This window comes from Catharus ustulatus, chromosome 8, assembly GCF_009819885.2.
Source record: "Catharus ustulatus isolate bCatUst1 chromosome 8, bCatUst1.pri.v2, whole genome shotgun sequence".
Lineage (NCBI taxonomy): Eukaryota > Metazoa > Chordata > Aves > Passeriformes > Turdidae > Catharus > Catharus ustulatus.
The window spans coordinates 12,453,119-12,467,938 of record NC_046228.1 but is presented as its reverse complement, the minus strand read 5'-3'; the positions used below and the strand labels follow the sequence as shown (position 1 = coordinate 12,467,938).

The following is a 14,820-nucleotide window of genomic DNA, read 5'->3' as shown; positions in this document are numbered from 1 at the left end:
CATCATTATGATGACTGAAAATTGCCTACAAACTGGAAATTTGCCTGGGAAAGTTTCAGCCTGCGTCTGGTTTTCACTAGCGTATATCCTAGAACCATCGTACAACACTACTGCTACCAGTGCAAATATACTAACAGGCTGCTAATTTCAAACCTCAGCTGAAAACACCTCTCCCATTCTTACAGCTTTTCTCCCCATTTCTCTCTGCAATTGTACTTAATTCAATGGAGCATTCTAAACGCAGTTCGGTGGTGCATTAGCCATACAATTTGTTTGAATGACGCTGTACAGAGTAAAGGTTGTATTGTGCTATATAATGAAACCATGTCTATGCTTGAACAAACCCCAACCGCTGTTAATCAAACCAGCAAGTTCCTGAACGATCTTTTGGACACTGGACTAATGGCAATAGATTATTTTAAATAGCAGTTCTACTCTAAAATATGTTTAGGTTGACACAGGCTGACAGGGACAGTGACAGACTTCCTGAGCTAAGCTGATTGATTTGCATGTAAAACACTGGGGTTTTTGCTCAGTGCTGGAACTACAAATTCAGCACCTGAACCGGAGCTCAAAATGCAGTTTTGCGTATTGCTTCTGGTTTTCAATGAAACTACGCAGTACCTAAAAAACTTCATATATTCAGTTCAATCTCTAGTGACAAATGAGTATTTGGATCAATTTCAGTTGGTGACAATGTTACTCTAAACTGATAGGGAGATTTTCAAGTGACTACTTAGGGAGCATTCTGAAATCTTTGATGTTCAATCAATAAATCTTACAGAGCTAAAAAAAAATATTTCAGAACATGAGTGACTACAGCTTGGGAGGAATGCTCTCAAGACCACGTCAAAGAGGAGTCTTAGCATCCAGCTTGGCAGCCTTTAGAAACACTAGCAAGGGAACAAACTTCAGTGTTTCATAATCTCAGTGATTCCAAGAATTTTCAAAACTGTCTGTGCTATAAGAAACAGCACTGTCATATTAAGTCATCTGGTCTATCAGAGAACCAGTGTAGGTTTGTTTCCACCACACATTTTGCAACATTATTTTTGGCACGCAAGAAGGGGAGTAAAAAAAAAAAAAAAAAAGAGTAAGCAAAATGTGAGGAAAGCAATCTTGCACTGGTTTGTTTCATTTATTTATTTACTTGGTGCCTCTGTCCTGGCTTGGGGTTATCAGCTCCAGGCTGACACAGCCGGGCTGCCAAGAGCAAGTCAAACGGAACGGAGCGGAGCGGTGACAGCGAAGCCTCGCCCCGACCCAAGGCTGCCCGGGACCGCGCGGCTCCCTCCGCGCCCGGGGAGCGGCGGCGCCGCTCGCCGCCCCTCCCGCCCGGGCGGCGGCCCCGGGGGCACCCGCGGGCGGCAAGGCGCCGCCGGGACCCTCCGCTCCACGTGGGGCGGAAGGAAAGCGGAAACGGAGGCACCGGGTGCCGGCCCCGGCCCAGCTCACACACACACCGTGCCGGGGGCTCGGGCGGCGGAGCGGGCAAGGAATCGCCGCCCTGCCGCAGGCGGGGGCAGCTCGGGGGGCTGAGGGACGGCGAGGGGCTGCCCTGTCTGGGGCGGGACGCGGCGGCGGCTGCCCGGGCAGGGCAGGGCAGGGCAGGGCAGAGCAGCGGCGGGCGCTGCCCCGGGGGTCTCCCCGCACCGCCCCAGCCGCGGCCGCGGGCTCAGCACGCCCCTCACCGCGGCGCGCGCCCGAGGGAGGGGTCGCTGCCCCCCCGCCACCCGCCCCGGCGGTCCTCGGCGCGCCCCCGCCCCGCGCGCTCCCGCCCCGCGCGCGCTCCCCGCACCCGCCGCGCGCACCCGCGGCCGCTCTCACCTCCCGCCGCGCTCGGGTGGAACTGCCCCGCACCAACTGCCGCAGCGCCCGCGCCGCCCGCACTGCGCAGGCGCCGCCCGCGCCCCGCCCCGCCCCGCCCCGCCCGCCGGCAGGGAGCGCGGGCAGTGTGCGAGCCGCGCGCCCGCCGCACGGCCCGCGGCCCAGGGACCGTCGGCAAAGTGCGAGAGCGGCGGCGGCTGCAGCGGGGCGGCGGCGGCCGTGAGGGGGACAGGGAGTCGGGAGCGTCCCCGTGTGAGGATACACGGCGGGACCTCGGCCTGCTCGGTGTGGAGGAGAGAGACTGAGAGCGGATCTCATCAATGCATGTAAATGTCTCAAAGGCGGGTGCCAAGAAAATGCTGCCCGGCTCTTTTCAGTGGTGCCCAGCGACAGGATGAGGAGCAATGGCCATGAACTAAACCACAAGAAGTTCCACCTCAGCATGAGTCACAGAATCACAGAATGGATGTGGCTGGAAGGGACCACAGTGGATTGTCTGGTCCAACCTCCCACTCAAGCAGGGTTATCTGAGGCGTGGCACAGGATTGTGTCCTGACGGCTCTTGAGCACCTCCAGTGAGGGAGACTGCACAGCCTCTGTGGGCAATCTGTTCCAGTGTGTGTTCACCCACACAGCACAGAAGTTCCTCCTCATGTTCAGGTGGAACTTCCTCTTGTCCTATTGCCCAGCACCACTGACAGAGGCTGGATCCATCATCCTGACCCCCTCCCTTCAAATATTTATTCAGATATTCATGAGGTCCTGTCTCAGTTCCCTCTTCTCAAGGCTGAGCAGGCTTCAGGCCTTCCTAATAAGAGGTACTCCAGACCCGTGACCTTCTCTGATGAGGAAAAACTTTATGCTGAGGGTGGCAGAGCACTGAAGAGGCTGCCCAGGGAAGTTATGGAGTCTCCCTCCCTGAAGACATTTAAAACCCAGCTGGACATGTCCCATGGTCCGGATGACCCTGCCTGGTCACGGGGGTTGGACTGGAAGATCTCCAGAGGTCTGTTAGGGTTCCAACCCTAACAATTCTGTGGTTCAGTGTGGCAACTGACAGAACAACCACACAGGCCCTCTTCAGCAGCTTCCTCCGGGGCCTGGCATCACTGCAGACAAAATCTCTGGGGCTGCACTGCTAGGCCTGCGCCTCCCTGGCCTGCCTGAGCTCTCACAGTTCAGCCAGCCTGGGTGTTACTCTGTGCCACATAATGCTCATTTTCAAAGTCTCTTACAAGGCTACTTTGTGTTTGTTTCCAATTCAGTTACAATACCTTGAGCTAGGAGTTTAAGGAAGCACAGGCTTCAGTATTAAATAAAAACCTACTCTACTTTGACATCAGCTCCCCATGCTGCACAATGTTCATTTATTTTTAAGCTCCACGATGGCTGAGAGAGCCAGAGGTTCAGTTAAAATGATGTGATTAATCATTGATACTTTGGGGAGTGTTTCTGCAGCATGGGCTGGGACAAGGCTGGGGTCGGTGTGTGCCCCATCTGCTGTCTGGAGGGTGGTGAGGAAGTCCCCAAAGGTGTGTCCCATCCTACCCTACTCTGAGCACGGACTACATCCCTCATACCTCCAGGCATGGCCAGTAGGTTGGACAGGCTAAGGGGATCATTGTGCAGAGCAGAAACTGTCCTGTGGTGTCCTCCTGGTGCCATGCTGGGTCAGCACCACCACAAAAACTGCAGAGCAAAACAACCATCCCCAGCTAAACAAGCCTCCCTTTTTCTGTCTGTTTTTCCTGACCCTAGAGGGCTGGAAAATTGAGATTCTGGCTCCTCAGGTTGATCCCTGCCAGTGACAAGGGTGATGGCAGCCATCCATCTACCCCATCTCATCCAGGCGCACGCTGCTGTGCCAAGCCACTGGAACACTCATTCAATCTCCTTTCCCATGCCTCTGTGGTAGCCAGAGGCTGGGAGTGTCTGCCTTACTTTGGCACCAGCTCTTCTATCCCCACTGCCATGATATTTCCTTTATCTCCCCAAGGACTCCCTCAGCTTTTCATATTGCCCTCTACTCTGCTTCAGGTGATAAGGCTCTGCCACCACCCTCTGGCGTGGGGACTCCCTGCAGCTGGGCAGGGTTTTGCTGACTTGGATGCACTTGGCCCATGGTATCTCTCCAGGCACTGTCAGCCTTGCTCCATCCCCTTCCAAGGGGAAACACCAACCAGCAGCAGAACTGTTAATTCTGGCTGTCCAAAGCCCATTTTCAGTGCCAAGCCTCTGGCAAGAAGGCACTGCCTGCCAGGGAATCTCAGCCAATACCAGACATTTCACAGCACCTGCACTGGGCCCCCAAGCAAGAGTTTTCACTTGGAGATGCAGCCATCTGTATTTGTCATTTCCAGGCATCCTCATGGCAAGGCCCCTCCTGAAATGTCTGTTTGTGTATCTTTCCAACACATAACCCCAGAAAAGTCACTGAAGCCAACAAGGATGACTAAAAATGTGAAATGGCTTTTCTGTGAAGGAAAATGAAACAGACAAAAACCTGTCAGCCTAGGAAAGAGGTGAAGTGGAGTAAGGCAGAAGTCTGCAGAGTTCTGCACTGGGAGATGGGTGGGAAGAAACCATATCCCAGCTCTTCCACTGTGTCCCACAAGCCAGGGGTATGGAAAGAAATTATCTCGCAGCCACTCTGAAACATGAAAAAGATGGTTTTTCATAGAGTGCATTATCAAACTGTGGATTACACAGCACAATGGCATGCAGGACGTGAACTTGCACTGATTAGATAAGGGCCAGCAAACAGAGATGTGACTGCTGTCTGGGAAAGCCCCAGAGCTGCAGCCAGACAGAATCAGAGAAGTTATACCAAAGAAGCATTAATCTTCCACTGTGAGAAACGAACTCCTGAGTTAGAGGGATACAGTACAACCATTTTCCTGGTTTTATTTGTGTGTGTGTGTGTGTGTGTGTGTGTGTGTGTGTGTGCAATTAAGCAAATGCATCCATCCTCCTTATGTGTGTTTAGTACTTACATATTTTCTCCCTGACTTTGCTACCCTGAGCCAAAGAACTCTCCTTCTTGCTGGTGGTCAGACCCACCTATGCCATAGGATATCTGGCAGCAGCCTCCTGAAAGACACAGAGAGCTGCCTTTTTCCCCCTGCTGGCAAACATTTCCCTCTCATGAAGCTGCTGTGGTGAGGCTGGTGGTGAAACAGCTCCCCAGAGCATTTGTTTCATGGGCTGTGCTGGCCAGGAGGTGTGTGTCCCATTGCCCTGTGGGCACAGCTCAGAGTATGGCTTTTCCCTGTGACTCACAAGCCCAGGCAGATTGCAACACAGGAGATAAGTGGTTTAATGAGCCTTGTCAGCACGCAGATGCTGTGTGGAGAGTATCACAGAGCTTTAAGGAGTCCTCCTGCTGTCACACATACAAGATTTGCTTTTTGAAATAACTGAGAGGTATGGAATGGTCCTGGGTAATTTAATCCCTAATACAACCAATCATTGTTTCATTGGTGCAAAATTCTTAGCTATGGGACTGTTTCTCTCTGGTTTTCTGTTGTAGCCTGGATAGCTGTTAATATGGTTGAAGGTAAAGAGGCAGGAATGGTCTTCGTAGGGGTTCCACAGAGATGTTCATTTCAGTCATCCGCATGGATAGTCCAGGGGCAAAGGCAAAGGCAAAGGCAAAGGCAAAGGCAAAGGCAAAGGCAAAGGCAAAGGCAAAGGCAAAGGCAAAGGCAAAGGCAAAGGCAAAGACGAGTCTTCGGGGTGAGGATCCAGGTTCAAGTACATGGGTGTTCGGGGCGGGGAAAGCATCAGAGACCAATTACCAGGGAAATGGGGGCGGCACAAAGGCGGGGTTACATGGGAGCCAACGGGAAAACAGGGTGGGAGTGACTGAAAGACTGAGACACAGGGAAGGGACACGGAGCCAACTAAAGGAACAAAACAAAGACACGTTGGCATTTGCTGTGAAAGGAGCCTCTTGTGTCTCCCTAACTAGGGAATGCTTCTCAGGGTCTCCACAGTTTTCTGCTTGTTGCCTAGCCTTATAAAGTTGCCCCTTATAAAGTCCACAGATGCCATGTGTGTCTGTGTCCCAACAGTTACTCAAGTGTCAAGGTTTCCTGACACATCACAGGCACTGCCCCGTTTTTGGTTTGTGCCCACTTGTCCAGCTTGTCATCTTGTTTCAGGTGTGACATGCCAGTGTTCAGCTTTTCTCCAGCCATTGAGTCACAGCCTTGTTCTGCAGGACAGCAGTGCTCACTCTAATTTAGTGACTCTGACCCCTTGCACTCATTCAGCCACACGGTTCCAGCAGTCACATCAGCAACTGACACAGGTCTCAACTGTTTCATGCAGTCTCCTTCTGGGTGTGTAGAATGATGTCAGAGCACCTCGACCCATTGGGAAGCAAAGGGGTTATCCCAGGGTCTTTCTTCATGGAAATCAGCAGTTCTACTACCTTGTAGTTCATGTGCTGGAGGAAACTGTGACACTCCTGACTCAGCTGTTAGGGTACGTATGTATGGCAGTGTTAAACAGCATAGGTGAGGAAGCCAGGGTAAGCTGCACTCCACTTTTCCATGACAAAGAGAACCACAGAAACCTCTATCATCAATAATAATCATCAGAGCAAAGTCATCAAAGCAATGCCATGCACATAACTAAAACACTGGAAACTTCTCAGTTCTGTGATCAGTTACTTGACTTAGGATATTGTTACCCTTGACTTAGGATATTGTAGTGCAAAGTAGGAGATATTGAGGAAATGGTAAAATGCACTTGTATCTGAGGAATATGTGAAATAGCTGGGGGAAAAAACAGACCAAAGAGAGGATTTCTGCCCTGGCAGTGTGAGCTAGGCAGCCCAAGCCAGGGCAAGCCTTGGCAGCCCCACCTGTGCCAAGGCTCTCTGCCTGGGATGCTCTGCCATCAAAACGTGAGCTGCTTGGATTATGCAAGTGTGCAGCTCACACTGCAGCTGCACATTGAGCTACCTGCACTGAAGGTATTGCTCAACCACAGCAACAGCTCTTTTGGAAATCACAGCTCTCTCCAATGCCAGCCCTGGCTTGTTTGTCCTCCCTGCTCATTTGCTGGAACTCCCTCATGCTGTCCTCTGGTCACCTCTGAGGACAAACAGGGATAAGCGGAGTAGAAGAACGGGACATGAGTGCAGATCTCTGTGGCACAGAAATGTACAGCGGGGCACAGAATCCAAATATTTCCTCATTTCACTGTTTCTCTCACTTAGATCACAATTAAGTTGTTTTTCCATCTCACCGCTGTATTTTCTGCTGCTAGTCCAGAAATCAGTCACTTCTCACTGATCTCTTGGAGGTCCTGCACCGGGGTGCAGGCAGTGCACCTGGCCTGGAGGTGGGGTGTGCATGTATCCCCCTTCCTGTCAGTGATGCAGCCCTGGGTACTCTCAGCAAACCCTAGCCAGTGGGAGGGCCCAGCCTGCCTGCGTGGGCAGAAGAGAAATGGAAGCGTTACAGTTCCTGGCAAACAACTCAAGGCAAAATCGTCCCTGTCTATCACCTGTGGTACATCTGGACTGACCATAATCAGATTCTGTCCTGGTCACACCCTCCTCCAGCCATATCCCCAGCTCTGCACCCCGACAGCACCCATCAACATCCCATGGAAATCTCACACAGCCGTAGGCACCTCGATCCTTATCAGAGAAGAAGGGCTGAAACCAACCTCCCTAGGACACCTTCAGCCCAAACACAGATGCACAGCACAGCTTCCCTTCAGCACTGGAGAGGACAGCTGGGTATACCCCAGCAAGAGTGATTTGTGTGTGTGTGTGTGTGTGTACCTGCTTGACTCTCTGTCTCCACCTGCCCATTTCTACCTGCTTCCTTCTGTCTCCCTTTCTGCATCTTCTTGCCAGCGCATCTGTGTGTCTCTCTGAACGGCTGCTTGTCCCTTTGTCTCTCTGGCTCTGAGCATGTGGACGTGTTGTGTCTTACTGTGAATGCACCTGACCCTTTTCACATGCCGGTGCATCCGTCTCTTTGTGTGTGTGTATGACCTCGTCCGTATGCCTGTGTATGTTTGCATGCCTCTTCTGCGTCCGTGTGTCCATCTATTCCCCACACACAACCCCCTACATTCATACATCCGTCCGTCTATCCGCCCGTCCCGCCCCGTGCCCCGCCCGCTGCCACAGCCCTTCAGCACCGGGGCGCACGGACAGCTCCTGCCGCCTCCTGCCGCGCCGCACCGCACCGCACAGCACAGCACCGCACCGCGCAGCACAGCACCGCACCGCACTGCATCGCGCCCCTACCCCGCGCGAGCGCTCCGCCCTGCGCCCCCTCCGCGCCGCGCCGCGCTCCGCCCCGCCGTACATAAGCTCCAGCACCGCCGCCGGTCCTGCTCCGCCGCCATGAGCTACAGCGCGGAGCCGGCGGCGCTGGCCGCCTCCTACCGCCACCTCTTCGCGGAGACCCCGCGGCGCCCCGAGATGCCGGCGGGCCGGTGGGCGCGCCCGGGCGCGGAGCCGGAGGCGGTGCGGGAGCGCGGCGCGGAGCCGCGGCGGGCGCGGAGCAGCGAAAAGGAGCAGCTGCAGGGCCTCAACGAGCGCTTCGCCGGGTACATTGAGCGGGTGCGGGCGCTGGAGGAGCGGAACCAGGCGCTGGCGGCGGAGCTGGCGGCGCTGCGGCAGCGCTCGGACGAGCCGCGCCGGCTGGGGCAGCTGCTGGGCGGGGAGCTGCGCGCCCTGCGCGCCCGGCTGGAGGAGGCGCACGGGGAGCGGGCGCAGGCGGCGCTGGAGCGGGCGCGCCTGGCCGAGGAGACGCAGCGGCTGCGGGCGCGCTGCGAGGAGGAAGCGCGGAGCCGCGCCGAGGCGGAGCGGGCGCTGCGCTCCCGGCAGCAGGCGGCCGAGGCGGCCTCCCGCGCCAGCGCCGATCTGGAGCGGCGGGCGGCGGCGCTGCAGGAGGAGCTGGCGGCGCTGCGCAGCGCCCACGCCGAGCATCTCGCCGAGCTGGGCGCCGCGCTCCCGGCCGCGGCCCCGCCGCCGGCCCAGCGGCCCGACCTGGCCGCGGCGCTGCGGGAGCTGCGCGCTCAGTACGAGGCGCTGGCGGCCCGCAACCTGCAGGCGGCCGAGGACTGGTACCGCGCCCGCTGCGCCCGCCTGCACGAGCGGGCGGCCCGCAGCCAGGAGGCCGTGCGCGCCAGCCGCCGGGAGGCCGGCGAGTGCCGCCGCCAGCTCCAGGCTCGCCTGGTGGAGATGGAGAGCCTGCGCGGCGCTCACCAGTCCCTGGAGAGGCAGCTGCAGGAGCTGGAGGAGCGGCACAACGCCGAGGCCGCCGGCCTGCAGGTGAGCCGGGCGGCGCCGGGAACCGTCACTGTCCCCTCCCCTGGCACCGGGCAGCGCCGAGCATCCTCCTCCCGCTCCATCCGCACCAGTCAGCACCTGCATCCCAGCAGCCGCCCCTGTGTAGCACCAGCAATCTCATCCCACACAAACACTCGGCGCGGTGCCGCACCGGTACCCGCGACCCCGCACTCTCTCCTCCCTGGTCCTGTGCAGCGCTGAGCATCTCCGCGGCCTGCGAAGTGCTGCAGCGCGGCTCTGTCCCCTGCAGCAGCCCCTCCCGCAGTTCTGTGCAGCGCTGGACACCCCGGCCCCATGCGGTGCCGCCCCCAGCCCGCATCGCTCAGCGCCATCGCCTGCGCTGTCCCGATCCGTGCCGCGCTACACAAAGCACCCCCAGCACGGCACGGCACCCACCCCTCTTGCCTTGAGCAGCACCCACCCATGCCGGCAGTGCCCCTGCAGCGCTGCGCAGTGCTGGGCATCCCTGCGGCCTTCCCTCCACTCAGCATTGTGCCTCTCTGCCCTGCACACAGATCCTGCCCCACCATGGCATTGCCTGTTGCCTTCACCCTTTATCCAGAGGCAAAACCCCACAGGATAGATTTTGGGGAAGCAGGCCAGGACACCCCCTCCAACACTCCCTTCCTGCAGGGAACATCCCTGCACACGCTGTTTGGGGCATCGATCAGTCCCTGCCCTGTCCTTTAAGGATCAGGTCCAAAATTGCCTACACATTGTTGTGGGTAATTCCTCGAAGCTGTCTGCCCAGGCTTGGCCCTTTGCCCTGTGGCCTGGCTTTTGGCACCTGCACTGCAGAAATTGGAGCTCTGCAAATGTTAAGTCTGGACTTGCAGACAGACCCCAGCATCTTTTATGTCTGTGGAAAGACTCATGTGAGGCAGACACTGAGTGCTCCGTATCTCTTATTCCATTATCACAGAATTGCCACATTTTCTTGTTACAGGGAGATATTAATGATTTATAATAAAAAGAATAATGAGATTGTTTTATTATACGGCTGTTAAATGATCTGTGATTTCTAAATCAAGCCGTTTCCTTCTAAATACTAAAACAACTGCCTTTAATCTTACCTGGAGGGCCCAAGTAATGCTTTGTCATTTCCAAGGCCAAATTTTGCCAGGCGCTCCAGAATTCGTGGCTTAGTTCCAAGCTGCTTGCAAGCTTCCTGAACAGTTGAGGTGGTCTTCAACAATTTTTGTGGAAATAGACAATATCAAGTATTATCTATAGTGAAAAATTATACACAGTAATCTTCTTAAATACTCTTGATGCCATGGGAGCAACCTATCAATTGGGAAAAAAAAATTAAGCAACTGGATTAAACAGCATCATAATTGAAATTGTGACAGCATGGCAGAATTTTCCCATATGATCCTCAGGATGTGCTTTATGTTAGTAATACTTAAAAGTCTTTTGAGCAATGTGCATGTGTAGCACCTAAGTAATTTCCCTGGCTGCAAACAATGGAAAAGGTTGGAAGTGTGTCTTAAAAGGGAATATTCAGACTGTCTGAGCTTTTAAAATGATCTTGCTAAAGCAGGGACATGTCTTTATAATTGTGGGCTGTCCAGTCAAATCTGAACCAGCATGCAAGAGCTTTTTGTTAGAGGACAGGTTTGCAGTGGTGTGAGGAGGGGGTTTTTATTCTACCAGCTGGTAGAGCTGGGGTGTGGAAAAGAGGTGCAGACCAGGAATAAGGACAATCAGTTTTGAAAGAGCTTTTTCTTCATGTGGATTACAGGCAGAGGGAAGAGGGCTGGAGGCACAAAGAGTCACAGCAGCAAGAGTGGAACTGTCCCAGGGTGGGGATCACCTCAAGTCCTGGCTCGGTGCAGCAGCAATCTGTCTGCATCAGAGCAGAGGCTTTAACCTGTACAGCAGCAGCAGCCATGCGTGTTCTGGGGCTTTTCAGTTGATGCCCCAATGATCTCCTCAGAGGCACAGCTTCTTGCAGATCTTTTTCTGTGGAAAATGGTAAAGGCAGCACAGGTCTGAGCAGAGACCACAAGGATGGCTCCTAATCCTGCAAGGCTGGTTGTGCTCAGCTGATCTGGCTGTGACATGCTCAATGCTGCATTCAGGATGAGCTGCTACTCCCAAGGGCTCTGCTCAAACAGGGCCCACTGCATCAGGGTCAGCACAGCTCCCTGCTCCTTGGGCAGCTCCACATGCCATGACTGCCTCTGCACTGTCCATGAGGAAGGTTAGGCAGGAAAGGAAGCTTGGGACATGACAGGAATGGGAAGGGTGCAAGATGAGGAGGATATGACAGGACAAAGATTGCTGAAATGGGATCTGGAAGCAATTGCAAAGGCCTGACTCTGGGAGGGGGTGCAGGAGAGTGGAGGTTGGCAGTGGCCATTGCAGGGATCTGTAGGAAGGGCTGCGTCGTGGCTTAAGTGCAAGCTGCTGACTCATTCCTGTTCCACATCACGCTCCTCTGGTGGCACAGTGGGGCATCTGGCAGCGGGAAACCTGACTGGGAAGGGTTTCACTGCTTTCAAGCTGCTGCTTAGATACCTAGATGCATGCGGGAAAAATACAGACTGCTTGTTTTCTGAGAAAAAAAATAGAAGAAAAGATTAGTCTCCTTTGTTAGCAGGAATTCAGGCCTTGGAGTCCTCCACATCACAGTAGAACTGGTTATAAGGGATAAAAGGCAGGGCAAATGTGACTGAAGGATGCTAGAAGGACACCATTGTCCAGCTGAGCACCCTGGCTCTTGCAGGGTGGGCCCCTCTGTAACCTCCCGAAATCCCTGCATTCAGAATCCCCCACTCTGGGGCTCTGAGGCATTTTCCCAGGAAGGTGACAGACTTCCCCACCTGGAGGGGACGCCTTGCAGCAGCACCTCTCCTTCCACCTCCTAGAAGCATGTCTCAACCCTTCCTAAGCCCTGCAGATGCAGACTGCAGTCTTTCTTCTCTGCTGCTGCAGTGCAGGGTGCTTTCACTTGTCTTCTTTAGCCATTGCCTCTACTTTGATAATGTTTAAACCCAAAACTTCCTGTGTAGCAGCCTGCCTTTTCCCCTGCAGGACTGGGAGTCCCACCACCATGCACTATTTGCCCATCTCACACACCCTGCTACAGATGGGAAACCACATAAATCCATCCATCCATCCATCCATCCATCCATCCATCCATCCATCCATCCATCCATCCATCCAATGGCTAAAGCCTCCCCCACTGCACACACTCACAAGCCATGCCTGGTCTCTGCCTGCTTCTTCATCCCTACTAGCATGAGATTTCATGGTCCCAAGCTCCTGGTGGGATTTGCCATCAATTGCCCATTGCAACTTCCCTGTCTCTACAATGGGCAAAGCAGAGTGGGACTGTGGCAGAAGTCCCTGTTCCAAAATACAGGGTTGAGATCCTTGCCTTTGCAGGACACCATTGGGCAGCTGGAGGATGACCTGAGGAACACCAAAAATGAGATGGCTCGGCACTTGAGGGAGTACCAAGATCTGCTGAATGTCAAGATGGCCCTTGATATTGAGATAGCTGCCTACAGGTAAGGCTGCTCTATTCCTGCTCTACCTGGACACTGCCCAATCCCCTGAACCCACTAGGCTGGGGTATTTTCAAAGGCGCAGAAAATACTTGGGTACACACTCAAGGAGCACCACAAGCATGTTGTTAATCTCTGCTGCCTGATCTGCCTGGAGAAAAGTCACAGCTCCATGTCCTGCCTCAATCTAGCAGCTGTGAACGACATCCCTCAGCCATCCCAGAAACAATATTTTTTAATGGGGACAGTTGGGGTTGGAAACTTATCTCTCTTGCAAAGTTAAAAGCAGAAGCAAAAGGCTGTGCTTCAAGTATTAATTTTCCTGATGTTTCTGGAGAGGAGGGAGAAAGTTGCTCTCATGTACCCCATACTGCAAGTCTTCCAGAAATGGTTGACCAAAATATGATTTTGAAACCATTTCCATGGTGCAGTGTGCCCTGTGGGGATGGCTTGGACTTGCCTGCAGGGCACACCTTGCTCTCAAGTTTTGCAGATGTTTCACATCCCCGTACTAACCTCTTGCCTTGTGATGTGCTTTCAGGAAGCTGCTGGAGGGAGAGGAGACCCTCTTCAACATGGGAAGCAGTGGCCTTCAATCACTCAGTTCCCTTCCCAGCCCCACTTACTCCTTCAAGCCAAGGAGCTTTAGTTCCTCTACTCTGTCCTTCAAAGAGGAGGAGCAAGGAGAGGTTATTAAAGTGACCTCTAAAATGTCATCCAGCAGGGCTGAGGTGATTGAGGGGACCATAACCTCTGTCAAGAAAAGAGGGAGGTTAAACCTGCATGGAGGAATCCTTGCAAATGCAAAGATCTAACCATCAGGACCCTGTTCACAAGCATTTGAGGGGGAACAGTCTCCACTCGGCCTTGAAATTGCTCCTCTGGGCACAAAGCTGCACTGGGCTCGCAGGAAGCTTCCCTTGAAAACACATAACCCCCCTGGGGACACCCAGGGATGGCTTCCTTGCGGGTCCTGCCACACAGAGGCCGAGCTTGGCACATTGCTCCCTTTTAAATGGGGTGGGGGCACACAGGACAGGTAGCTAGACATGCATGTTGGTCATTGTGGTGGTGGCACATGGACTCGGAGCACTCCCTCTCTCCTGCAGCGGGCGAGGGGCAGCCAGCTGGGAATGCTGCTGAGCCAGCTCTCTGGGGAGGGGAGGGAAACAACTCAACATGTTTACTGTTACTAGTTTCAAGGCTACATACCTTCATCAACTATCCAAATCCATGTACAGCTAAACTCTTCCCCACTCCTCAAACTGTAGCCATCCACTTTTAACCCTAGAAGCACAGAAATAGCCATACTGGACTGTAACCACACCTGACATCTGATCTCAGCCACGTATGTTTTGAACTATAAGGAATGTTAATTTTTCTTAGTACTGACAAAACTTGTTTTCTGACAGCACTAGTCAAGCCAGGCACATGGGGTTTATAAGCAGCAGGCAGAGGGCAGGGAACTGTTACATTGGAGGCAAAGGCACCACCATGCTGCGGGGTGCAGCACCTCATTTGGTATCAGTCTCCCAGATATGAGGGTCTGAGGGCCCCTTGTTTGGCTGCACAGGCTTCACATGAAAACTGTGTCCAGATTAGCATCGTGCCCCAGCCAGCACTGGGAAGCTGCAGGACTCCTGAACACCAGCCTGCAAAGCATCCTTGTCTCCGCTCTAACTGTTCCAACGTGTGCCAAATTTGATATAGGATTTAATAACCATAGGTTTCCTTCAATGCCTTAAATCGCCAGCGATCGCTTTTGCAAGAGCCGGAGACTCCGCGTGTTGTGTGTCAGTGCCCTGGCAGGGTTATCATCACCAGACCTCGCTGCCCTTGCGGTGCTGCCAGAGTAGTTCCTGGAACCAGCAAATTGTTTGCTCGCACTCTTTCCTCTTCTATTGTAAGGCACAAGTTAATAATTAAAAAAAGAAATAGTTGTGTGGATCAAATCGAGCTGTTCTGTCGTCTTTGCTGCTGCGTCATTTTGGGAACACACCTCGGTGTCTGGCCCTCAGCTGGTTCAGTGCTCAGCAGCCCCTCTGGGCCCCTGCAGAGAGCTCAGTGTTGGGGTACAGCTGCCAACCCCTCCTGCTGGGCTTGCAAGGTAAGGCTGGACCCAGCCATGGCAGTAGGGCAATGTCTGGGACTCAC

At 54.1% G+C, this 14,820-nt stretch overlaps 2 protein-coding genes across 4 annotated transcripts in view; one reads left to right on the top strand and one right to left on the bottom strand.

Moving 5' to 3' along the window:
- NT5C2 (5'-nucleotidase, cytosolic II) overlaps positions 1 to 1,900 on the bottom strand; it is a 61,576-nt gene extending 59,676 nt beyond the window's left edge. For 2 of the 3 annotated variants that reach the window (XM_033066118.2, XM_033066120.2), the window contains exon 1: positions 1,828 to 1,898. The gene's annotated coding sequence lies outside the window, so the exon portion shown is untranslated. Of the gene's footprint in view, positions 1 to 1,827 lie in introns of all 3 variants that reach the window. The other variant, XM_033066119.2, reaches the window with a different exon arrangement.
- A 6,268-nt stretch (positions 1,901 to 8,168) lies between these two features.
- On the top strand, positions 8,169 to 14,618 carry INA (internexin neuronal intermediate filament protein alpha). Its single transcript, XM_033066121.2, has 3 exons — positions 8,169 to 9,133; positions 12,545 to 12,669; positions 13,208 to 14,618. The coding sequence occupies exons 1-3, from the start codon at positions 8,201 to 8,203 to the stop codon at positions 13,479 to 13,481; spliced, it is 1,332 nt and encodes a 443-aa protein (XP_032922012.1). The 5' UTR covers positions 8,169 to 8,200; the 3' UTR covers positions 13,482 to 14,618.
- The last annotated feature ends 202 nt before the right edge of the window (positions 14,619 to 14,820 follow it).